General features: G+C 45.6%; 1 protein-coding gene across 1 annotated transcript; it reads left to right on the forward strand.

Annotated features, from left to right (window-relative positions):
• Window positions 1-15,473: 15,473 nt before the first annotated feature.
• LOC146342340 (vomeronasal type-2 receptor 26-like) lies at window positions 15,474-24,838 on the forward strand. The gene is made up of 5 exons (XM_084807807.1): window positions 15,474-15,509; window positions 17,055-17,909; window positions 18,615-18,842; window positions 23,342-23,468; window positions 23,937-24,838. Exons 1-5 carry the CDS (start codon window positions 15,474-15,476, stop codon window positions 24,836-24,838), a joined length of 2,148 nt encoding a protein of 715 aa, XP_084663933.1.
• Window positions 24,839-26,141: the final 1,303 nt, after the last annotated feature.

Genomic DNA, 26,141 nt, shown 5'->3' on the forward strand with positions numbered 1-26,141 from the left:
GTATTCTTGCCAAGAAAACCCCATGGAACGTATCACAAGGCTAAAAGAGATGACGCCAGAAGATGAGCCCCTCAGGTCGGAAGTTGTCCAATATACTACTGGGGAAGAGCAAAGGGAATTTCCAAGTAGCGCCAGAAAGAGTGAAGCGGCTGGGCCAAAGCCGAAAGGACACTCAGCTGTGGATGTGTCTGGTGGTGAAAAGAAAGTCCGATGCTGTAAAGAACAATATTGTTTAGGAACCTGGAATGTCAGATCAATGAATCAAGGTCAGCTGGAGGTGGTCAAACATGAGATGGCAAGATTGAACATCGACATCTTGGGAATCAGCGAACTCAAATGGACAAGCATGGGTGAATTTAATTCAGGTGACCATTATCTCTACTACTGTGGGCAAGAATCCATTAGAAGAAATGGAGTAGCACTCATAGTCAACAAAAGGATGGGAAAAGCAGTACTGGGGTACAATCTCAAAAATGATAGAACGATCTCAGTACGAATCCAAGGCAAACCATTCAACATCACAGTAATTCAAGTCTGTGCCCCAACCACTGATGCCGAAGAAGCTGAGGTTGATAAGTTCTATGAAGACCTACAACACCTTCTAAAACTAACACCAAAAAAAGATATCCTTTTCATCAAAGGGGATCTGAATGCTGAAGTAGGAAGTCAAATCACCGGGATAACAGGCAAGCATGGCCTTGGTGTACAAAATTAAGCAGGACAAAGGCTAATAGCGTTTTGCCAAGAGAACACGTTGATCATAGCAAACACTCTTTTCCAACAGCACAAGAGGCAACTCTACACATGGACATCACCAGATGGTCAATATCGAAATCAGATTGATTACCTACTTTGCAGCCAAAGATGGAGAAGCTCTATACAGTCAGTAAAAACAAGACCTGGAGTTGACTGTGGCTCAGATCATGAGCTTCTTATTGCAAAATTTCAGCTGAAATTGAAGTACGTAGGGAAAACCACTAAACCATTCAGGTATGACCTCAATCATATCCCTTATGAATATACAGTGGAGGTGAGGAATATATTTAAGGGATTAGACCTGATAGACAGAGTGCCTGAGGAACTATGGACAGAGGTCTGTAACACTGTTCAGGAGGCAGCAACTCAATCCATCCCAAAGAAAAAGAAATGCAAGAAAGCAAAGTGGATGTCTGAGGAGGCTTTACAAGTAGCTGAGGAAAGAAGGGAAGCAAAAAGGAAGGGAGAAAGGGGAAGATATATCCAACTGAATGCAGAGTTCCAGAGAATAGCAAGGAGAGACAAGAAGGCCTTCTTAAATGAACAATGCAAAGAAATCAGGGAAAACAACAGAATGGGAAAGACTAGAGATCTCTTCAAGAAAATTGGAGATCTCAAGGGAACGTTTTGTGCAAAGACGGGCATGATAAAGGACAAAGAAGGCAGGGACCTAATAGAAGCAGTTGAGATTAAGAAGAGATGGAAAGAGTACCCAGAAAAACTATATGATGCTGTTAAAGTGCTGCACTCAATATGCCAACAAATTTGGACAAGCTGGGTTTCAAAGAGGCAGAGGAACTAGAGATCAAATCACCAACTTTCTCTGGATCATGGAGAAAGCAAGAGAATTCCAGAAAAACATCTATTTCTGAATCATTGACTACTAGGGATGGCAGAGAATTCCAGCATGGATTTCAGTGAGGCCAAATGCACTAGCATTTGCCCCCCCGAAACCTGTGGCGGAATGGCCTCCCACCCCCTGCCACCCTGCGGAATTCCCCCAGGGATGAAGTTTACCTGGGGCGGATGTTCCGGCAGTGGCGGCTCCGGTGGTGGTTCCTGCGGCAGCAGCTGGTCTCTCAGCCGGCTGCTGTGGCAGCCATTTACGTCCTGCCAGGCTGCCGCGATAGGCTATGTACGTATTTACGTAGCCTGTCACAGGAAAGAGCAGGGGCACAAACGGTGGCCGCTACCCATTTGTGTAGCTGCCTTTAAATACTTACATAGCCTATCACAGAAAGAGCAGCAGCGTAAATGGCATAGCAGCCGCCATTTGCGCCCCTGCTCTTTGCCATGATAGGCTACCTACATACTTATGTAGCTTATCATGGTAGCCTGGCAGGACGCAAATGGCAGCCGCTATGGCGGCCGCCATTTGCAGGCACAGCAGCCGGCCATGGCCAGAACTCTAGCTGCAGATGGCCCTGGCCGGCGACTCCATGGAGCTGCTGTGGAGCAGAACCGGCCCAGGGAGGATTCCGGGGGGAGGGATGGAGCGCCTCTCCCCCACCGCGAATCAAAGCTGCAAAAAGGCAAGTGACTTTCGTACATCCTTATTGACTACACTAAAGCCTTTGATTGTGTGGATCACAACAAACTGTGGCAATTCTTAAAGAGATGGGAGTACCAGACCACCTTACCTGTCTCCTGAGAAACCTGTACGAGGGTCAAGAAGCAGCAGTAAGAACCAGACATGGAACAACCGAGTGGTTCAAAATTGGGAAAGGAGTACGACAAGGCTGCATATTGTCACCCTGCTTATTTAACTTATATGCAGAGTACATCATGAGAAACGCCACGTTGGATGAATCACAGGTCGGAATTAAGATTGCCGGGAGAATTATCAACAACCTCCGATATGCAGATGATACTAACCTAATGGCAGAAAGCGAAGAGGATCTCAAGAGCCTCTTGTTGAGCGTGAAAGAGGAGAGTGCAAAAGCTGGTTTGAAACTCAACATTAAAAAAACGAAGATCATGGCATCTGGCCCCATCCTGATTCGTATAATCAAAGCTATGGTTTTCCCAGTAGTAACATATGGCTGTGAGGGCTGGACTGTAAGGAAGGCTGAATGCCAAAGAATTTATGCTTTTGAACTGGACAGGAAGGCCTGGCGTGCTATGGTCCATGGGGTCACGAAGAGTCGGACACGACTGAACGACTGAACAACAAGAACAACTGGAGAAGACTCTTACGAGTCCCCTGGACTGCAAGGAGGTAAAATCAGTCAATCCTAAAGGAAATCAACCCTGACTGCTCATTTGGGATGTCAGAGAATTCCGCCATGTATCTCGGTGAGGCTGAATGCCAGTACATTCGGCCCCCCAAAATCCATGGTGGAACGAAGCCCCCTCCACCCCCACGAAGGGCGTGCAAAATGGGACACCTACCTGCTGCTGTTCACGCTGACTTGCGAATGGTGTCCGCGGCTGCGGCCGCCATTTGCTTCATCGCTATAGCCATGATAGGCTACGTAAATACACTTTTCTTTTCTTTTCTTTTCTTTTCTTTTTTTCTTTTCTTTTCTTTTCCTTTCTTTTCCTTTTTGTTATTGTTGTGTCCTCATAAGAATACTGCATTGTTGGGAAATTGTAGTTATTGATCAGGTTGTTGGTATTGTTTATTTCATTTATAAATACACAACAAATAAAAAATATTTAAAAATGGGGGGGGGGGTTTCACAAGGTAAAGCCACTGGCTGAAGTAGGTCTGGGAAAGTACAAGTTCAGAAGCCCACACAGGACTGCAAATGCTGACCCAAGGGCTCAGGTTCAGGACCAGGGAAAGCAAACCTGCAGCCAAGGTAAAGAGGGCACGCCACCAAATAGGGCATCAAATATTGCCTGCCCTAAGAAGAAGTAAAATAAGAAGGAACAGCAGAACAGAGAAATCATTAGGTAAGATATACTTTAAAGATGTGTTTCCTTTAATACATGAAAGAAGGAAAGAAAGAAAGAAAGAAAGAAAGAAAGAAAGAGTTCTACTCTGAAAATATTGACACACAACACAGGTGCTGTGGGAGATACCTGGAACCTCAGGTCCAAAGGTACCAGGTACCTCCATGTTTTCATTATACAGAAAGGTACTCAGTAGGAAACATAAGATTTGGGTTGCAAGTAATACTCCCTGCCTTCTGGAAACATGCAGAGGTATATAGCAATTCATCACTTCCTTAATTTTTTTTTTTTAAATATCACCCTCTTCCCTCCCCCCATTCCAAGACATCCAGTGGGGACAATTGTTTGGTTTTGTTTTTAAAGTGGTGATCTGTGGTTTGAACTGTGTCGCAATCTGCCCTGGAATCTATTACGATTAAGGGTGGTATATGAAGATTGCTAGCTCTTCCACTCACTAAATGCAGCATGCAAGCAAGCCAAGTTCAGCCATGAAGGGAGGAGAAGCAGGATTGGAGTTGGCATAAGGAAACCAAAGTGGCCACTGCTGGAATGTTTAGAGAGACCTCGTTACATCACACAGACAGAGCCCAATGCTCAAACAGAGGAGAATAGTTTCTTATTATTAGTAAGGAAATGTAGCCATAGCATTCTTCATTGTACAAAGTGTTCTCCAGTTCTCCTTTCCCCAACTAAAGCCGTTTGCATCTTGCGCTAACTTAAGTGCAAGAAGTCTATGGAGGAATTATGTCCCACTAAAAACAACACAAGGTTCTTTTCTGTGTAACCAGCTTTCCTCAGATCCAGACGCCAGCCCTGAAATGGCCTTTCCAACCTTCGTAGTCAGCTTTTAGCAGCTCTGTGCTTGTGCTGAAAATGGGCAAACAAAACAGAGCATGGAGAGAAAAAAGGAGAAGGGAGGGAGTAGGCACGTCTCCTTAGAGGAACAGGCTGAGCAATACTTTATTCATTCCAGATGACTCTTCAAACACATTTCAGTCTGACTTTTCTGCTGACAAGGAAATACGAAGTACAGCAGAGACTGGGAGGAGGGCAGGAGGAGAGACCACTCTTCTTCCTTCTTGGCTCTGCCCTCACCGCCTCGGTGCAACCTCAGATGCCTCAGAACGGTGCCTCATGCCTAGATCTACTCTTGTGCAACTGGGTCATCTTATCCATGTTTACTCAGGATTCAACTGCATTGAACAACACGCCATGTACTTCTGACTAAAAGTGAATCCAGTCAGCTCTTGGGGCCTCTGAGACATAGGAGGGGAGTACTAGCATGTTTGGGACAGCTCCAGGTTTTGCAGACGTACAACAAACCTTTTGGGGGCAAAACTCCTATGTAGGGATGTCAGAGAATTCTGCCACGGACTGACATGGGATCGAACTCCCTTCAGTCCGTGCCCCGGAATCCTCTGCGGAACGGCACCACGAGGTCCTGCGGAGCCAGCAGTCATGCGGCTTTTTTTTCATTGTCCACAAAGAGTCGCAAAATTTTTATTTAAAAAAACGCAGTGTAGTATATTCTGATAATAAATACATAAGGATTTTTAAAAAATGAATTGTGCTCACTGCCTTGTTTGCGGGTGTTCTTTTTAAATTGAAATCCTCTGTCTCCATTTTCTTTCAGCCAAAACACTTCCTCTTCCTAGGGGCTTCCCAAAAGAAGGCTGTCTTAGGTGTGCCTGAGCAATAAACTCTTTGTTTAAAGCAACACTGTTTTAAAGAAAGAAAAAACCTTTTTAAACCGACCATGCCACTCCTGGACAGGCAAGAGGGCAAAGGGATGTGAATTTTCAGGGATGTAGACTCATGAACTGGGGGTCTTCCTGTTAAACAGAGATGGTTGGAGATGGTGGCATTCATATCTGATGCACATGATACTCATTTCAGCTGGAATATGGACCTCAGAGGAACAGGTGGTTTGTCTTGTCTTGTCTTGAGCTCATATACAGAGATTCGGAGACAGGGAGGAATCCAGAAGTACAACAGGAACCAGCAGCCATTTCATAGAATTTATGGTCATGGCAAGTACGTCTTGTCATTCCATGTGTTCCACACAGCTGTGATTCATCGCCATCACCTGCTGGCATGTTCTGAGGCTTGGCATCTCCTCCAGGACATCCGGCCTCATTTGTGTGTAAGATCCCATGGTGTCCAGCTGGTCTACCTGTATATTAAGCACCTGTGTCTAAAGGATACTCTCAGAAACATACCAGCAGAAGAAGACACTTGGCCCACTACTCTGTGTGACAGAACTATATTACGTCTGGTAAGAGGAAGGTTTCTTGTGCAAAGGTGTGAACTCCCTCCAACATTCTATTGGGGAGAATGACAGGTGGAAATGCATTGGGCTTCTTGTTACTAAACTATTTTGCATCCTGAGAACCTGTTTCTCACCTTTGTGACTTACTTTGGATGCTCATCTCCCTCCGCGTTTTCCTTTATTAACATACAGACAGGATGGTGTGTTTGGGCTGAGTAGTTAAGAGCCTTTTTTGTATTTCCATTTAAAAAATGCGATCAAACAAACAACAACAAAAATCAGTTGAACCCTGATGAACACTTCGTCATTAGGTTTAGTCAAGATGTAGTCCAGGGGTATAAAGAAATGCTGTTGGTTGAAGGGCTGAATTCAATTTTGGAGAAGTTCTTTTGTTCCAGTGATGAGTGAGGTCTAAAGCAAAAGGGATGGAGCCCAAAACACAAAAATACTAGGGATGTCAGAGAATTTCTCCACGAATCTCCTGGAGGTCGAATGCCAATGCATTCGGACCCCTGAAATTGGTGGAGAAACGGTCCACCACCACCCCGCCACCACCACAAGGGGATGGGACTTACCTTGCTCGAATGTCCCTCGCGGCGGCGGCTCCCGGCGGTGGTTTGGCAGCGGTTCGGCAGTGGCGGCGGCCAGTCTTCCGACCGGCTGCCGCCGCTGTCATTTCCAAGAAAAAAAAAACACAAACGTGATAGGCTCCGTAAAGATTTACGTAGCCTATCACGGCTGACTGCAGGCCAGGGATGCAAATGGTGGCGGCTACAGCTGCCACCATTTGAAAACCGGCAGGAGCAGGACTTTCGCAGAGGGAGAGGCAGGGCGCTCCCCCCCGGCCAGAATTTCGGCAGGGAGGGACGGGGCGCCTCCCCCCCACCCAGAATTTTGGGGGGAGGGATGGAGTGCCTCCCCCCCACCACGAAGCAAGCTTCGGGATCAGGTAAGTAGCTTTCGTCCATCCCTAAAGAACACCAGCATACTTTAGCTTGCAACGCTTACTGCCAGTAATTAAATCCTAGGAGAGGCATTTCAAGTTTTTAGAATGGGGAAAACTGTGCAAAAGGCTGGAAACGAACAAACCATCTGTGGTGGGGGGATTGGTGGTGTTGGCCAGGTGAAGGGGCATAGCTGCCTGGGCAGCCCTGAAGGCTCAGCTTGGGGCTCCAGGAGAGCTGGATTTGTCCCACAGGCCTGAGGTTTCCCTCCCCTCCTCTAGCCCTTTAATGTGCCTCTAGTGTGTAATACTGGACAGACCTTTGCAGAGTTTTAAAACTTTTTTTTTTAGTAGTCATGCACAGAGGCTGTGATTGTGGTGGAGAAACCAGTCTCAACATCTATGTGCCATGTTACCTTACAGACCATCCCCCAGCCTGGTTAACAGTGGTGGCCTTTCAGCAGTGCCCCCTGGTCTCAAGGTGCTGTTGAATAATGCCAGGTCTTTCAGGGGAAACAGTATCATCTGGCCCAGAAAGAGAAACCTAGTTGGATGAAAGGGAAGGATAAACTTCTCCCAAATGTGTCTGCCAGAAGATGCGGGGGGGGGGGGGCAGTCAAGCACCAGTCAAGACTTGAGGGGCATGGAGGGGCATAGCTGCATGACATAAAGCTTCCATCTTGTTGACCAAATACCCCATTCAGCAGTTGGCCCGGTTTGAGTGTCTTTTCCTGGTAAGAGAGCTAAACAAAAATCCTAAGTAAATGACCACAGCATTAAGAGTTGGAGGTTGGTTGGAACGGTATCAGTTGAAGTCCTTACCAACCTGGGACAATTCTGTCTCCTAACAAAGGCCACCTCAGTGACTGTTGTGAAGGTAAGACAATGTAATTAGGCCATTTTGAGCTTATTGGAGGAAGGATGGGATATATATGTGATAAATAAATAGTGCAATTTGCTGGTGGGGAAAACAAGTAATGAATTCTACACATCCCCCCCTCCCACCCACACACACACACACACACACACACACAAACATGATTTTCTTTTTCATTTGTTCAGAGATAATTAGGAAGAGACACAGCGAGCCATGGCTGCAAAGGGGCTTTGTCTATTATGGCTGCTACTGGTGTTCACTTGGATGATGGTAGGCATACAAGCTTTCCATGATCATGAATACTTCAAACTACATCATGTTGATTTTCCAAAGACAAATGCCCAGAATGACAACGTCTACTGCAGAATGATTCTGACCAAGAGATGCATTGCCTTTGGAGTCTTTCACACTTACATCATTCATGCCTCAGAAGAGCAGCTTCAAGACATCTGCACGGTTGATGGCAAACCAGTCACTGGAGACCATCGAAACTCATCTCCCCTTTCACTGACTTCCTGTTATGATGGCTCATGACCTCACTTTCTCTGGTGAAGGCATCACTGGAATAACTGAAGTTCTGTGTAAGAATGGAAAACCAGTTGGATTTCTGGGATTCCGTAGATTTGTTCGGCTCCCAAGTCGCTGAATTTCTCAGGCAAAAATGTAGGCCTAGGTTGTAAAAGATCTGGAATGTTAATGAATTTAGATCTGCCTTAGATGACCTTCAGTCTGTGTAGGGATTAAAATGTCCACCCTGCTCCCTTTGGGCTTCCTTCCACCCTCCTCTGATCTTTCACCTCACTTTGCATAATTTCCTTGCTTGCTACGTTTCCTGCTGTAGGGCTGCAGCTGCTTCTTGACATCCTGCTGCCTTTCTGGCTCTCCCCATGGTGACTCAGATAAGCATACCTGGAACACTCTGATCAGCTTGTGAAAACACACCTGACAATTACATCACTATCTCCAGCCTAGATTGGATAGCTCAAGCGGGTGGGGAAAGAAGTTGGTGTCTGCATAATTTATCAACCACATCTGGCAAAGCTCCGGACTTCTGAGCCATCGAAGGGTCCACTTAAAGGAGCCCCATTCTTGGCCAAATCCCGAACCCTCCTCCTACAGCCTTTAGTTAGCAAGCTTTTAATTAGGTAGCAGGTACATGTTCTGGATGGTTGTCTTCTGTATCTGAGTTCATGGGTCATTCTGGCTTTGATAAAATAAAACTTGTCCTTGTTTAAGCATGAAAAGATGTGCTTTGTTATTCAAAGAAAACCTCTGGCCTCATTGCGCAGTCACGGATTTGCCACTGTGAGAAGAACTAGGCCTGTATGTAAATACGGCAATTCTTGTAGTTATTGAAATAACAGACCTTCTAGGATCTGTGACAAAGGAACTCTCATTGCATTGTGTTTGGGGGTGGAAACAGCAGTTTGGTCCTGCACCCCTCTATGTTCTCTGCTGATATTGTCCTGTCTTGGCTCAAAGCTCCTGGGGGAGCCACCCTGAAGCAGTTGCACTTTCTGGAAGGACAAGGCGGAGTCAGGTCCAGCTATGCAGGAGGGCAGGACAGGGTCTTCCAGCACCCTGGCCAGATCTATGCTGGCTGGAACTCACTCAGGAAGAGCTGTTGTCTCAGCAACACACAGAGTCCTTCTGAGACCTTCGGAGGGCTGGCAGGTCTGGACCTGTCTTAACTCTGCCAGCTCTAAGGAGCTGTCTGCTTATAAAAGGACCATTTTCTGATTCTGCAGCTGCTGGCTCCTACTGGCAATGAGGACTGTATTGGAGGGGTGCGCTCAGAATCTGAGTAGTCTACTAAAGCTACATCCTCTGGCCTGGAAGATCCCCAATTAGTAGATGATAGGTCACTGGATGACACCTCCTTCCCCTCTGAGTCCTCCTCTGAGTCATAGGGGGGAATCTAAGCCACAGAACATGTGGATGGAAATTGATGTGTGGAAATGGAGGTAGTCTCAGAGGAGATGCAGAGACCTCCAAGACTTATAGATTTCTATTGAATCCGGCTCTCTGAAGTCCGTGGAGGATCGGATCTCCTACCACTGCCTCCCCAGTGAAGTCCTCACGGGTGGATCCTGCCTGCTCCTGGCTCCGAAGCCCCAGCGATATAGCCACCATTGCTGTATCACTGGCTGGACTGACGTGATAGCTATGTAAATCTTTACGTAGCCTATCGCGTGAAGGAACAGGGACGCAAATGGTGTATGATCACTCCTAAATGTGCTCAGCCAAGCAATAGAGTCATATTGGCTCCTTGGTATTCTGAGGAGCTGGGAAACAGCAAGGTCAACAAGTAGAATGCAACTGGTGTAAAAACTGAAGCAAATATGACTAAAAATATGACCCTTTTAGGGCCGACTCCATGGATGTGACTTTGGTGTGTGTGGGGGGGAAGCTTATTTCTTCACCATCACTGTGTCTGCACAGCATTTGCCAATAGAGCTGTTTCAGGTGGTCAGGAGTCTGCTTCGTATAGTTCAGCACACACACACATGCACAGGCCCATTGTGTTACATTTGTAGATACAATTATTTATATTTTGTCGTACTTGGATACCACCATTCTGAAAGAAATGGAGATGGATGTAGCCATGGCACCCTCTCGTCCTGTAGTTATGGATACTTTTCAGCTTGTGCACGCTGCTTCGAGGACTGAGGCCTATCACCTGGCCTTTAGGTCCTTGCTCTTGCTGGCTAGAGAAGTCTTCCAGGGCTGGGCATACAACATGAATATCAGGAGTGGTCAATGCCTCATTAAGGGATATATAGTTACAGCATTCCTAAAGGAGGCAGTAGTGAAACCAAAAAGGCCTGTCTAGATCCCTAGGCTATGAAGAATGATCGCCCAGTTTTGAATCTACCATTTCTGAGCAAGATCTTGGAATGGATGGCATCATGTGAGGGCCAGTGAGGTTTAGATGACACTGATTATTGAGATACATTCCAGTCTAGCTTCCAGCCTCGTTTCAGAACAGTGTCCTTAGCTCCAGGGACCATAAGTTCTAGTAGCAGGGCTCAGTTAAAAGGATGTCAATTTCAATGGCAGGGAGAGATCTTAGAGCATCTTGACTAGTCAGTCCTGGGATAGATGCACTAATGGGCTGACTCAGCTGAAGGCAGATTGAGATGAGCTCGACCAGGCTAGGGATGTAGAATGGACTTCCACCATCCACCTTCTCTCCACTGGTCCTATGCCAATCTGTATCTATTCGGACAGTTAGACCAAGTCTCCAATCGATTGCTTCACCCCAACAGAGTTTTGTATAATATTTCCTGCCCCAAGATTAAGCAGGGCAAGCCCTATATGGAGATATGACCAACACATTTTATTTCCTTGTACTGGGTAGGGATGTCAGAGAATTCCGCCACAGATCTCAGCAAGGCCGAATGCCAGTGCATTCGGCCCCCCGAAATCTGTGGCGGAACGGCCTGTTACCCTCCCGCCACCCCCGCAGATCTCCCCTGGGACAAGACTTACCTGGGGTGGATGTTCCGGGTGGCGGTGGCTCCAATCGATTGCTTCACCCCAACAGAGTTCTGTATATTTCCTGTCCCAAGATCAAGCAGGGCAAGCCCTATACGGGGATATGACCAACACATTTTATTTCCTTGGAGAAAACAGATGATGTGCCCTGTAATTTTTAAAATGAATGTGTTAGGCACTGCTGATCTTGGAAGCCCCACAGGTAATCAGAGGTCCCCATGGGAAAAAAACAACAACTGATACCTCAAATAGCCCATTTCTACTGTTAGATGCGACATTCAGTCTATAAAGACTCCTGTCTGAACAACTTGCTCCACCATAATCTGGGAGATTAATTTGAGGCAGGCACAGCTCTGTCAACTGAAGCTTTTCTGTATCTTCTGCCAGGACTGATATTGATGATGATGGCAATAAATTATCATGAACGGATCCGGTTGGAGCTTTGTCCAAATCTGTCCACGTTCCGTCTGATTTTGCTGCTGATACTGTTATATTATTCTTCGAGCAGGAGTTTGAACTCCAGCTCCATACATAACTGGAGGTCAACAGTCCAATCTCATTCATATACACCTTCAGATGAGATGTTCATTGGCCAATTTGTGTCCATGGCACTTGCTAACATTGTTACACAGGAGTTTACAAAACACTCCAGTTATTCCACTGCAAGAAATGCTTAGTAAGTTCTTTCTTTCTTTCTTTCTTTCTTTCTTTCTTTCTTTCTTTCTTTCTTTCTTTCTTCCTTCCTTCCTTCCTTCCTTCCTTCCTTCCTTCCTTCCTTCCTTTTACTCTCTCATATGAAAAGTTCTGTACTGGATCCAGTGATCGTTCTTCACTTCAAAAACTAAATTGCTATCTTAAGCACTGTCTTTTCTCTTTCTTTACTCTTCTTTTATTTTTGAAGCCAGGATGGTGTACATTCAGACTAATATTCTTCCACTCTACCCTGTAAAACCAGAACAATTAGCAGGTCAAGGTCAGATCTGGTTCTTTCTTAAACTTTTCTATATCTTAACTGATGAAAATGTTTTTTGAGTTGGCTTGGGAGCAGAGGTCAGACATTCATCCATGTGGGAAGAATCCTTAAGTGCACATCCAAACTGCCCTATATAGTACTTTTCTGCAGGAGCATTGTTGAACGTGGGGTGGGCAAACCTCCAGGGGTTGTCCTATCCTGCACTCGCCACTGCCGAATTTGACGCACCCAAAATTATGGCATTTTTGCAGAGGAACAAGGCGTGTTTCCCTGCATGTGCCTTGTTTCCAAGCAGAATCGTGTTTCCAAGAGCATGATTCATCTTGCAAACAAGCATGCTCCGTTGTGCCTTATTTTCCTGCAAATTACTGCAATTTCAGCAGTCTTGGAAGGGGAACACAGTGTGTGTGTTGCAAAAAAAAAAAAGCCGTGGGGTCATATGGAGCCTGTACCTGTGTGTTCCCTAACCCCTGATTTAGGTAGAAACATAGTTACTTAGAGGTTATGGAGCCAATGATAGGATTCTTTTTTCTTTCTTTCTTTCTTTCTTTCTTTCTTTCTTTCTTTCTTTCTTTCTTTCTTTTAAGAAATCATGGTCAATTCAGACCTCCAGAGTCAGCTGCCAATCTCTCCAAAGGCTGCCAGGGGTAAAAAAAGAAAAAGCAACCCACCAGCCCTACCCATACACACACATGCAGACCCTCAGACCAAAAGAAACACACATAATTATTTTCCGTATTAATATGTAATTCATTAATGCAAAAGGAAAAATGGAGAAGATTCCGAAAGGAAAAAAGAAAGCAGAGTTCTACACTCTGTTTTATTATTTTAAAAGCCATAAATGGCTACAGTTAGCTTAAACTAAGACCTTTACGGCCGCAAATGGCATAGTGGACGCCATTTGCGTCTGCAATCAATCAGCCCAGCCAGCGCTGCAGCAATAGCAGCCGCATCACTGGCGCTCCGGTGTCAGCTGGCGGGGAGGATCCGGCTGGTAAGGATTCTTCCAGGAGGCTGAGGTAAGTCTTCTGATCCAACACGTGCTCCGGAGGCCAGGGTCTTCTGAATCCAGCCTCACTGGGGTCCGTGGAGGATTTCTCCCCCATCCCTATGGTTAATGTTATTTATTATCCCATCACTTAACAGATGGTTCTTCATCCAGTTGCTTTGTTCCTGAGGTGCTTCTCTGACAATCCAGGGACTGTCACAGATCCTGAGTGTGGAAACAGCTTTCCCTGGTCTTGAAGACCTCATCAATTCTCCTCATGGGCACCCCCCCTCAGGGAATGGTGCCTCTCCTCAGACACACACTCAGTGCCTGAGAACCAAAACCTTGTACATTATAGCCTAATCAAAACAGGAGCCTGACATGCACAAGGGGGTGATATGTCCATCTCCACACCCCATTAGTTTTGCCCCTGAGCTGCTAAGTGTCTGTGGATCCTTTCCCTGCTCTTTTGACAGACCACACAGCTCCGTCCCTCATAACAGCCATCAAACTGCACTTTTATTAAAGAGGGTCTCTGTTAACACTGCATTGTGGAGTAAGTGATCTTGGTTGGTAATTAACTGAGGGGGGGGGACTGATTTGGGGGAGGGTTATATTGGGCAGGATATTAATTGGTGGAAATAAATGATGATAGTACATTTGAGGTGATATGGGAGTCATGGAAGGGCAGGGATGTCTGAGAATTTCATTTCAGTTTGCACATCACTCAAAATGCCCTGTTCGTAACCCTGAATGCAAACAGGAGTACATGTCCTCCGAAAATGTTCACAGATTCCTGAACTTGTGCTTGCATTCACAAAATGTGCACTTTTAAAAAAATGCCTGTTTAAAAACGGGGAACTCTTGGTGAATGCACAACTTGAAAAATGCACAACTTCTGAAAAATGCACAACTTTCCCCATTCAAATGAACAACAACAACAAATGGTCACAAATAAGAAGAAGAACAAGCTAAATCAAACTTGCAAGCAAAGTTTGGAGAATTTCAGTTTGGGGGCATCCCTGGGTCCTCTATCCCTACTGAAGGGGAATTTAATTGTTTTGAAGAGGAACAGTTTTGGCGTGCAAATGGAAGAATGTGGATTTTCATGGCCTGCCTTTGTAAGTTCTAGTAAATCAAAATGTTCATATATGCATATAAATAGCCATATGCCAATTGTATGCAATAATTTGTCTCTGGGCTTGATCTTCTGGGTACCTAGCAATACCCCTGGATACAAGCTGGGCAGAAAAGAGAGGTGGATGAGAAAGATTCCCAGTAGTTCACTCATTGGGCAGAAAGAGACTGGGGCATTGGAAGAGCAAGGTGAGAAAAACTGACATTTACCTGGTAAATTTGCATTTACCCTGCAAATGTTAGCCACTGGATATAATCATTTATTTCATTGAATGTTATGCTATATCTGCAGAGGGAGCTTCAGCTATTGGGAAGTACAGAAATGAAATGAAATGAAAATAAATAAATAAATAAATAAAATTTAAGAGATACATTATACCTTCACAACAATCCAGTACCCTGCATTAGGAAAAGAGATTATGGGCGTGTCTCCATGAAAATAGAAGGAGAAGGAAGGAGTGGCTTACCCGCATTTTTCATGGAGCTGGTTTTGGTCCGGGCAGGGATCCACGAGTGCTTTGCACCATTCGAAGTCATCTCACAGAACATACTTCTGGGGGGCGGGGGGCCAGGGTGACTGTCATCTGACTGGCAGGGGCTGTTCAACCAATGAGAGAGGCTTCCCCCCTCCTGGCCCTCCCCCCTTTCTTCTTCCTATTGTTTTGTTGATTATGCTTTATACTGATTTGGATTTTTACTCCGGTTCTATTAGTTATGGATTTCTTTCTGTCTCTGTGTAAGTCTGTGGTGAGAAGCAATGAATTAATGTTGTTGTTGTTAGGTATTATTACTATAATCTTCCTATTTAGTTAGATGAGTGAATCATAATGCACAATCCAACATACTTGATTTAAAAATATATAGCCCTCTCATTGCAGCATGATCCCTACAAACTACCAACATTTGCTTGCCTTTACTTTTGCCATTAATGCGATCAACAAGAATGCCGAATTTTTACCCAACACCACACTCGATTCCAAGATTTATGACAGTGCATTTGATCCAAGGCAAAACTGCTGGGCCACTCTGGATCTTCTCTTCACAGGACAGAGGAATCCCATCAATTATAACTGTGGCAGGAAAGAGAAATTGATGGCTGTCGTTGGGGCACTCACCTCTCAAAACTCCATCCAGATGGCCGACATCTTCAATGCCTACAAGATGCCACAGGTATGTGTTCATGGTGAGATTAACGTCAGCACAGGGCAAGCTCCTGCTTGTATCAAAACTGGCTCCCTTCTGATCCTCCTGCCCCTGCTGCTGTAGTAGTGGCACAGCAGTGGGGCAGGAAGATGAGAGGGGGCTGTTGCTCCCCTCTCATCCTCCATTTTGCGCACAGCAGGCAGCTGCTGTGTGTGAGACTTCCCTTCTCCTTCCACGGCCTGTGCACAAATGGCTGCTTCTCCCCCTCCTTGGGCCCAGGAAGAGGAGAAGGAGCCCTCGCAAATGGTGGCGGTAGTACTCACGGCAGGTCGTGGAGGTGGAAACTCCTGCTGGTGCTGCCCGCTCCCTGCCACAACCACCATGTGCAAACCCCTCACACTCTCCTTTCTGGTGTCGGGAGGGAGAGCACGACAGGTTTGCTCATGGGTGCGGCAGTGCTGCTGACATTGGCAGGGGCAGCAGTGCGAGTCCCTGCCACTGCCATCCACCGACTACCCCTGGCACCGCTGCCACCATATGCAAATGGCTCCTTCTCCCCCTCATCAGTCCTGGGAGGGGGAGAAGGAGTCATTTGTGCGCAGCGCCCATTTGCGCACAGGAGCTATTTGCACACAGCGCATCTGGTGGGGAGCCTGTGGCTTGGCTCACTAAAGCAAGCTAAGCCAGGGCCTCGGGGGGAAGCCATCGAACCCCAAGAGGGCTTGATTTCCCCATGCTGGAGACCCCTGAATGGGAATAGCAACACTGAGCTACTCTGCAGGGCTGGAGTAACCCACACTCAGTTACAGCCATGACTCCTGTAATGTAGATGTAATAATGATGAACTTTATGAGCACTGCAATGCCACTTAAAAAAAAATACCGTTTACAAACTCAGAAAAATATTAATTAATTATTAAGAGCTGAGTTTGAAAGATCAGGAACAGCTGTCCTTCCTCCAACATTCTATTTTAGGGGCGGGGGTAGACACACTACAGAGCTCCACTAAAAGCCTGGATTTCAGCATGGATCTTTTGAGGCAGTAATCACTTTTCCACAAGGAAAGACCCACCGAAAGGCTTTCCAGTGAACCAGGAAGTTAATTCTGCTGACAGAGGGTGTGTCAGATGCTGCTATGACTTCATTCATTGGCTGAAACCAATGAAAGGTGGGAGGTACTATATTTGCTTACAAACCAAACGGGCAGAGGATTGTCTATGCATATCTCAGGTTCTACAAGAGCAAGTGGCTTGCTTTTTAAAAACATGAAAGCTGGGAATATGGAGATTATGGGTCATCTGAGTGGGTGGTGTCTGCCCCCCGCTGGCCCTTCCTGTGGATGCCCATGAAAGCTTCAACATCCTGTTTAGAATCTACTCGCAGCCTGAGTATTGATAACACCAGGCAAGTTTGCTAGGAAATTTAAGATTAGACTGTTAGAGTCCACAATGTTTAAGAGTAGAGCATATTGAAGGAGGTCGAGATGTTGGCAAAGGTTTGGATGGAGTCAGTTTGGGTCAAGAACGACGTGATGGTTTTCTCCGTCCTGAAGGTATTGTATCATTCCCATTAGCTCAGCTATGGCGCCTTTGATCCAGCACTGAGGGACAAAACTCGCTTTCCTTCTTTCTACCGGATGGTCCCAAATGAAGATCTTCAGTATGTCGGGATTGTTGGGCTATTCAAGCATTTCGGATGGAACTGGATCGGCCTCATTGTTTCAGAGGATGACAGTGGGGAAACCTTCCTCCGAACTCTGAGACCAAGGCTCTTGGAGAAGAATCTTTGCATTGCTTGGATGCAAATGATCCCGACCGTGACAACATTTTTACCACATGAAATACTTAAAAAAAAATTGGGACCAATTCAATCAACTCTCACACGGAGTGAAATCAATGTGATTCTTGTGTATGGAGACGGTCAGTCTCTGGAAGCTTTACAGCTAGTTTTATACTCCAAGGAAATTGGTTATATGACTCCAACAGAGAGAGTGTGGATCACGACAGCTGAATGGGATTTCACTGCTTTAGTACCTGGGGGGAAATTCACCACTAAATCCTTCAATGGCACCTTGTCATTCAAACTGCATACAAACATGGTGCCAGGATTTCAAGATTTTGTGGAGAGGATCAATCCTTTCCAGTCCACTTTTTATTTCATCCATCAATTCTGGGCCAGTGTGTTTATCTGTTCCTTCCCTATGTATAACCTTTATGTCGCAAACAAGAGAAACTGCACTGGGAAGGAGCAGCTGGGGAGCCTCCCTGGATCTGTGTTTGAAACAGGGATGTCTGGCCAGAGCTACAATATCTACAATGCGGTCTATGCTGTAGCACATGCTCTCCATGCCATGGATTCATCAAGAGACAAGTACAATACAATGGGAGATGGAAGAACATGGGATCTCCAGAAACTTCAGCCATGGCAGGTACTTGCACCTCCAGGACTGAAATGGCAAAACATTATAATATACCATACCAGAATTAACTTGAAATACAAGAAAAGCAAAATCGTGGATAAATCAACAATAGAAAAGGGACAACCACGTTGCAGACTTAATTTCTCAGACCATGACTGAGAAAGAATGTCCAGCCCCTTTGAAACCCATGAAAGCTGTGTTCTGACTGGAAGCGGCTGTGGCAGTCAGTAGGTTTCCGATATAATCTGTGCTTGTATGTCCATTATGGACTTGCACAGTCATGTCCAGAAAGTGAAGCTGTTGTGTGGACTGGCTGAGATTTTGTCGTAAACAATGCTTTTGCTGATTACCTCAGTTTGGGCAGGGGGCAGGAAGAATTGTATGCAAAACCCCAATCCAGGGTCACAACCCTATGAAGGAGTCCATTCAGAATTCCTATTGTATCATATTAGGATTCTTGTTTTGTATATTGTGGAGACCACAGGTGTTCTGGGAGTTCGTCGGTTTGTGTTGGTGCTCTAATTAATGTTAGTTGACATCTTTCTTCCTACCTTGGATAGACATTTTAAAATGTTGGGAAATGACAAACTCTTGTAGATTCATTTTTGGTGGTAATGATTCAGTGGCTAAAGGTAGTGAAAGTCAGGTTTGCATAGCAGTGATATTAACCAGTTCCTTGCCATTTGACCCCATTCCTTTTTTTCCTCCTTTTAGCTTCACTGGTTTCTGAGAAACATCCATTTTAACAACAGTGCTGGTGAAGAAATATTTTTCAATGATAATGGGGACCTGGCAGGGGGATATGATCTCATCAACTTGGTCACCTTCCCCAACGAATCCTTTCAGAGAGTCCAAGTTGGAAGGATGGACCCCCAGGCTCCTGCAGGGAAAGAGTTCATTGTGAATGGAAGTGCTATTATGTGGAATCATAAATTCAGTCAAGTAAGCACAGTGATCAACATCACCACCATATTTTATGCACATACTCTGGATATTGGCCTCAGGATCTTCTGCATTGGGATTTAGCAGCAAAACCTGCTGTCAAGGTTCCTCTTATGACCTGGACCCCTGGAGCAACTCCTTCAGGATCTCTTGCCTCCTTAAGAGGCCCACCTTCCTTCTTTGCAACTTCCCTTTCCCAGTAACATGGGGTTTAGGCTGTAGACGTGGGGTGACTGACACTCTGGAACCAGGGTTTAAACACAACAGTTTACTAGTAGATTTAATGCAAACAAATTACAACTGAAGGTATTTACACAATAGAGCTGAGTGATACAAACGGCATTAAAAGAGAATAAAAGTGGCAAAACACAAGTTCCTTTACCTTAGCTGTACTTAGACTTCTCTAGGCTGCTCCTTCCTGCTCCCTCTTCAGTCTCTGGTTTCCCAGACTCTGCTCTTACTGGCTCCCTCACTCTCTTTTTATACTCCCTCCCTCAAAACCAAAATTACTGCTTCAAATCTAAAACTACCCTAACTGTACTTAGACCCTTCTAGGCTGCTTCTTCCTGCTCACTCTTCAGACTCTGCTCTCACTTCAGGCTCTGGCTGTCTCTACCTCTTACTGGCTCTCTCCCTCTTTTTATATACCCTCTGCCCTCAAAATCAAAAGTATTGTTTCAACCATGAAGAAACGAAACTTCAGTGGAGAAATGAAACTAGTCCTCTCAGGTTTACCCCTCCCAACAGAAACCCTCAGACCTCTAGGCCTGACCTTTCTTCCATTTCCCTCTGTAGGCCTCAAACCTTCACACCTGGGCACAGCTAAGATGATGGAGATCAGCTACTCAGCCTCTCCCTGCTGTTCCCCCCTTCCCACTTTTCATTTGTACATGAACATCAGATGTATTCAAGAAGCTTTCCAGGAGGGTGAAATATATGTAGGACAACGTGTACCAAGTTTGTCTGCTTCCTGTCTAGGACTGGGCAAATCTGTCAATTTTGCTTTCTCCATAATTCAGGGTTTGTTTGTTTAAATCTCAAGGTCTTTCTCTCCCAATATGAACTTCATGAATTGTAGCAAACTCTTATCAAAAATGAACTGAAACAAAATTCTCACCCATCTACATCCACCAGATTTATCCCAGCATAAAGAGGATCATGACATGCCTGCTTGCCATATAGCTGTTTAGAGTAGGGATGGGCGAACTCACCAGTTCTTGGCTGATACACCCCTTACTGGGCCCCCATCAGCTGCCTAACCCTACTCGCCGCACACGGCGAGCCCCTGAGCGGTCCAAGGGCAGGTGATGAGAGGCTCCTGGCCACCCACTCCTTTATTGACCTGCCATTTTGAGTAAAATTGGCTGCTGGGCCTTTTCCGTAAATAACCATTTACGCAAATGGTGGCCATATGGTGGCCATTTATGCAACATTACAGGCGTCAATGGTCCATCGATGCCTGTAATTTTGAGTAAATGGCCACTTTATGGCCACCATTTGCATAGATGGTTATTTACGAAAAAGGCCTACTTGCCATTTTAATGCAAAATGACAGCTTGGTGAGGGAGCGGGTGGCCACGCACTTGCCTGACTGAGTTGGGCAAGCAAGGGCATCCACGGACTAGTGTTGGGAGGGGGGGCGAGCCAGCGAAAAATTGCTGAGCTTCAAACCCCCACCAGAACCCCTACCACCTCTAGTTTAAAATGTGGAGAAGAAGAAGAAGTTGGCAACCCAGTTAAGCACTAACATGGTTGAAGACATCGGGATTCATATTCCAGACTTTAAGAGCTCAGGACTCAGATCCCTGGGCTTGGGTGGGGAGTTTGTCAGTTTGGGTTCCTCCCCCATTCCATTTTTTTTAAATCTTAAATCCTTTTTGTCCCAAATATGGAGATCTTTGCAAAGTTTGGTAATTTTTCATCAACACTGCACTGAAATGAATTTCTCATCCATCCCTACCCTGTATTTATAGGGATATTTATTTGTCCAGAAGGCTACACAAGTACACTAGCACCTTATTACGATTTCTTGTGACAAACCTTATGGTATCTTTTAGGAATGTGGATTTTGCTCTGCTAGCTGCTGACATGCCAGTATAAGCTATCTTCATGTAGGCAAGTTACCACTTTTTAAAATCCTCTTTCAAGTTTTTCTGATTATTTTTTTTTATTATATTTATGATACGGTAATCTGTCCAACTGACTAAACTAATAATGCAATTCCCAGAGGCTGTACATTTGCATTAAAATACCATCTGATTGCACTGCTTCTCTCTCTCTCTCTCTGCACCAATGGGAAATTGGAAATCAATGGTAGCACTGCATGAATCTGATGAAGAGGACGTGTTAGTCTCCAACTCTGCAGAAGACTCTCTCTTTTGTTAACCACAAGAGACTACCAAGGCTACACTCACTAGAAACTGATATATCTATTCCTGCTGTTATTTCTGTTGCTGTAGACTTCCCAACTTGGGTCCCTCCAGAACTTTTGTACTTCAGCTCCCATCAAAGAATCATAGAATCATAGAATAGTATGGTTGGAAGGGGCCTAAAAGGCCAACCCACTGCTCAATGCAGGAATCCAAGTCAGAGCATCCCTGACAAATGGCTGTCTAGCCTCGTCTTGAAGGCCTCCAGTGTGGGAGAGCCCACCACCTCCCCAGGAAATTGGTTCCATTGTCGCATTGCTCTTACAGTCAGGAAGTTTTTCCTGATGATCAGCCAGAATCTGGCTTCCTGTCACTTGAGCTCATTATTCCGTGTCCTGCACTCTGGGATGATCAAGAAGAGATCCTGGCCTTCTCTGTGACAACCTTTCAAGTACTTGAAGGGTGCTATCATATCTCCCCTCAGTCTTCTCTTCTCAAGGCTAAACATGCCCAGTTCTTTCAGTCTCTCTTCATAGGGCTTTGTTTCCAGTCCTCTGATCATCTTTGTTGCCCTCCTCTGAACCCTCTCCAGTTTGTCTGCATCCTTCTTCAAGTGTGGTGCCCAGAACTGGACACAGTACTCCAGATGAGGCCTAACCAGTGCTGAGTAGAGGGGAACTAGTACTTCCCGGGATTTGGAAGCTTCTATTAATGCAGCCCAAAAGAGCATTGGCCTTTTTTGCAGCCACATCACATTGTTGGCTCATATGCAGCTTGTGATCGACAACAATTCCAAGATCCTTCTTGCTTGTAATGTGGTTGAGCCACGTATCCCTCATCTTGTAACTGTGCATTTGGTTTCTTTATCCTGGGTGCAGAACTTGGCATTTAACCCTATTAAATGTCATTCTGTTGTTTTCTGCCCAGCGCTCCAGTCTATCCAGATCACTTTGAATTTTGTTTCTGTCTTCCAAAAGATTAGCTATCCCGCCCAATTTGGTGTCATCTGCAAATGTGATCAGCATTCCCTGGACCTCCTCCTCCAAGTCATTAATACAAATGTTGAAGAGCACTGGGCCCTGGACTGAGCCCTGCGGTACCCCACTCGTTACCTCTCCCCAGTATGAGAAGGTCCCATTGATAAGCACTCTTTGAGTCCGATTTTGTAGCCAACTGTGGATCCACCGGATCGTTGTTTCATCTAGCCCACTTTGAGCTAGTTTGCTCATCAGGATATCATGGGGCACTTTGTCGAAAGCTTTGCTGAAGTCGAGGTATACGATGTCAACAGCATTCCCACGGTCTACAAGGGAGGTTACTTGATCAAAAAATGAGATCAGATTTGTCTGGCAGGACTTGTTTTTGACAAATCCATGTTGGCTTTGAGTAATCACGGCATTGTTGTCAAGGTGCTTCCAGATGGATTGCTTTATCATCTGCTCCAGAATTTTCCCAGGGATTGATGTCAAACTGACTGGTCTGTAGTTCCCAGGTGCCTCCTTTTTACCCTTTTTGAAGATAGGGACAACGTTAGCCCTCCTCCAGTCATCTGGCACTTCCCCTGTCCTCCATGATTTCTCAAAGAGAATAAACAGAGGTTCTGAGAGTTCTTCTGCCAGTTCCTTTCTTACTCTAGGATGCAGTTCATCTGGCCCTGGAGATTTGAACTCATTCAAAGTAATGAGGTGTTCCTTCATCTCTGACCATTGGCTAGAGTGGCTGCAGCTGATGGGAGCTGTAGGTCAAAACATCTGGAAGGACTAAGGTTAGGGAAGGCTGCATTGGGTGGGTGGTAGTGTGGATTGGGTCCAGTTAGTCGAATCCTTCCCAATTCCCCAAAAGGGAGTGTAGGAGAATGAGCAGGAATGAAATCTCTGTGCTGTTCACCCAACTGAGACAGTGGACAAGCAGTCTGTGGCAATGGCAGCAAGAAGCACCTTCATGAATGGTCTGTGGTAAGCGTTGGGCCTTCCTGATGCATTAATGTCTTGCCATATGCCCAAAGATGCTGACCTGAGCAAAGTCCTGCGATCTTACCATGTTCTGAAGAAAAAGAGATGTAGCTGAGGATTGCACCTATCAGGAAAAGTTACTTTCATGCCAAATGGCTTTCCTTCTGCTTTCCATTAGACGCTGCCCACTTCCACCTGCGTCGAGAGCTGCCACCCGGGACAGAGCAGGTTCGTCCAGCAGGGGAAGCAAGTGTGTTGCTATGATTGTGTTGCGTGCCCCCAAGGGAGGATTTCCATCCAGATGGGTAAGTGAAGGAATCCCGAGTTGTTTGAAAATAACCCAGAAGTTTGTATTTCAGGTATATTTTAATTCCTATCATGGTTCTCTAAATAGGAATATATGAGTGTGTTTACTATGAACAGGGGTGGACAAAGGAAGATGAAACTTTGTTCTATGAGCTCCAGTTAAACAATTCCAGCTAAATAAAGGGAATCTTTGTGTTCTTTGGCCACTTACCCATCTGAATTCTAGAGATAATCTCACAAAAATCCAGAAGATTCAGATTCATATGTATTTTAATTCCTATCCCTTTTCTTGAAAGACAAATATATTCCTGTGTTGAGTATGAACAGGGGTAGGAAGAGGAAATGCTGACAGAACCATTATCAGTGATGCTGAAGAAAGAGGATTTGTTAAATGAGGTCAAATTAAAAGACTGCAGCTAAACACAGAGAATATGTTTCAATGTAAAGTTTTTGCTCAACACTTTCAGATGCAGATCAATGTGAGAAATGCCAAGAAGATCAGTATCCGAACAAGAATCAGGACCAATGTATTCTTAAAGTCATAAGCTACCTATCTTATGAGGAGCCTTTGGGAGCAGTTCTCACCTCCTTGGCTCTTTTCATTTCTGTGATCACACTTTTGGTGTTGTGGACCTTCATTCGGCACCAAAATACACCCATTGTCAAAGCCAACAACTGGAGCATCACCTGTATCTTGGGCTCGTCCCTGGTGCTCTGCTTTCTCTGCTCCTTCCTATTCATTGGCCGGCCTGGGAAGGTGACCTGCCTTCTGAGGCAAACAGTGTTTGGCCTCATCTTCTCCATTGCTGTGGCTTGTGTGTTAGCAAAAACCATCACTGTGGTTTTGGCCTTTGTAGCTACAAAGCCTGGAAACAGGGTGAGGAAATGGGTGGGGAAGAGACTGCCTGTATCAGTGATATTGTCTCTCTCTCTTATTCAAGCTGGCATTTGTTTTGTGTGGCTGGCAACTTCTCCCCCCTTCCCAGAGTTGGACATGCACTTCCAGGTCGACGCGATCGTAGTTCAATGCAATGAAGGCTCAGCCCTCATGTTCTACATTGTCCTGGGCTACATGGGGTTTCTGGCCCTCATCAGCTTCACGGTGGCTTTCCTTGCCAGGAAGTTGCCTGATACTTTCAATGAAGCCAAGCTGATCAGTTTCAGCATGTTGGTCTTCTGCAGTGTTTGGGTGTCCTTTGTGCCAACCTACCTGAGCACCAAGGGGAAATACATGGTGGCCATGGAGGTCTTCTCCATCTTGGCCTCCAGTGCTGGCTTACTGGGTTGCATCTTCCTCCCCAAATGCTACATTATTATATTCAGGCCTGAATTGAACACCAAGGAGCAATTAGTCAGGAAAAAAGAATAGTCCCAGCTAGGGGGAGAAGTGACATCATTCTTTATTTCAGAGTGTCTTTTTCTTGAGCTATTTCCCAACCTGGTGTAACGAAAGTGGGGATAACACTGCTCCCCCACATTTGCAATGCCAGTGGTGTCCTTTGAAGTTGGTGGGGGCCGTTTTGGTGATTTTCACGGGTGGTATTCAAACTCTATCCATTTCTGGCTCGTGGTGGCTACCATTATCTAAGGTCCATGTTAAGTGGCCTTGCAGACCAGTTGGCACATGGATTGTTGAAGATTTCAGCATGGAGATGGGAGGATAATTGACAGGGGGGTTGCTTGTTTGGGCTTGAAGGAATCAGTGGATGATGATTAAGAGGGTTGGGATTTGTGGGCTGGTTTAGTTTCGTGTCTATGAAACTGAGGTACAAATCAAGAAATATCTGGTTTGGACCTTCCTTCTGCCATGAACTCACAAGGTCACCTTAGGCAAGCCACTCTCGCTTAGCCTCCATCTCCCCCCCCCCTCCATCTGCAGTATGGGAGATAACAATACTGACATAGCTTATATATGGTTGTTGACTTGTTGTAAGGATTACAACTAGGTCATTCACACAGAACACTTTGAACCCCTAAAAGCTGTGCAAATGTCATGTGTTACTGTTAAGGTCAGCGGAATGCCATGAGTTCCTTCCCAATACTGTGGGGAAGCTTTGTTCAGTGAGGATAATAACCAGACACTGAAACTGAGCCTTTTAGGGAGCAATCTTAAGCCCCCGAAGCATTGTCTGAGGGCCCATAGGAGAGCTGGGATTCTCCCCTCTGAGGAGACTCTGACCACAGAAGTGGGATTTGGACATCCCTCCCTGTGCTGCCCTGTCACAGCTGGTCCAGGAGCCTGCCCTCGCTTGTCTTTGCTCATGTCCTCCCAGACTCACCCTGACCTGTCCGGCAAGGGCCCACATAATGCCTCTAGTATTAACTCTAGTTTTAACTAGAGGCATTATCAACCTCCAATGCTTCTTCTGTGCTTTCCAACCATTTGGTGTGGAGATATGCAGACATTTTTCTGCCTCTCTCAAAATACTAGAACCTGGGGTATCCCATGAAGCTGATTGGTGGGAGATTCAGGAGAGATCACAGAAAATACTTCTTCACAGAGCGCATAGTTACACTATGAAATCCGCTACCTCAAGATGTAGTGACGGCCACCAATTTGGATGGCTTTAAAAGGGGATTAGATGAAAACCCAGAGGAGGAGGCTATCAATGGCTCCTAGTCCTGATGGCTATGTGCTACCTCCAGTTCCAGAGGCAGTTAGCTTATGCTCT

This window comes from Heloderma suspectum, chromosome 6 (genome assembly GCF_057233095.1).
Source record: "Heloderma suspectum isolate Gila_16-S chromosome 6, 16-S_ref, whole genome shotgun sequence".
NCBI classification, from domain to species: domain Eukaryota; kingdom Metazoa; phylum Chordata; class Lepidosauria; order Squamata; family Helodermatidae; genus Heloderma; species Heloderma suspectum.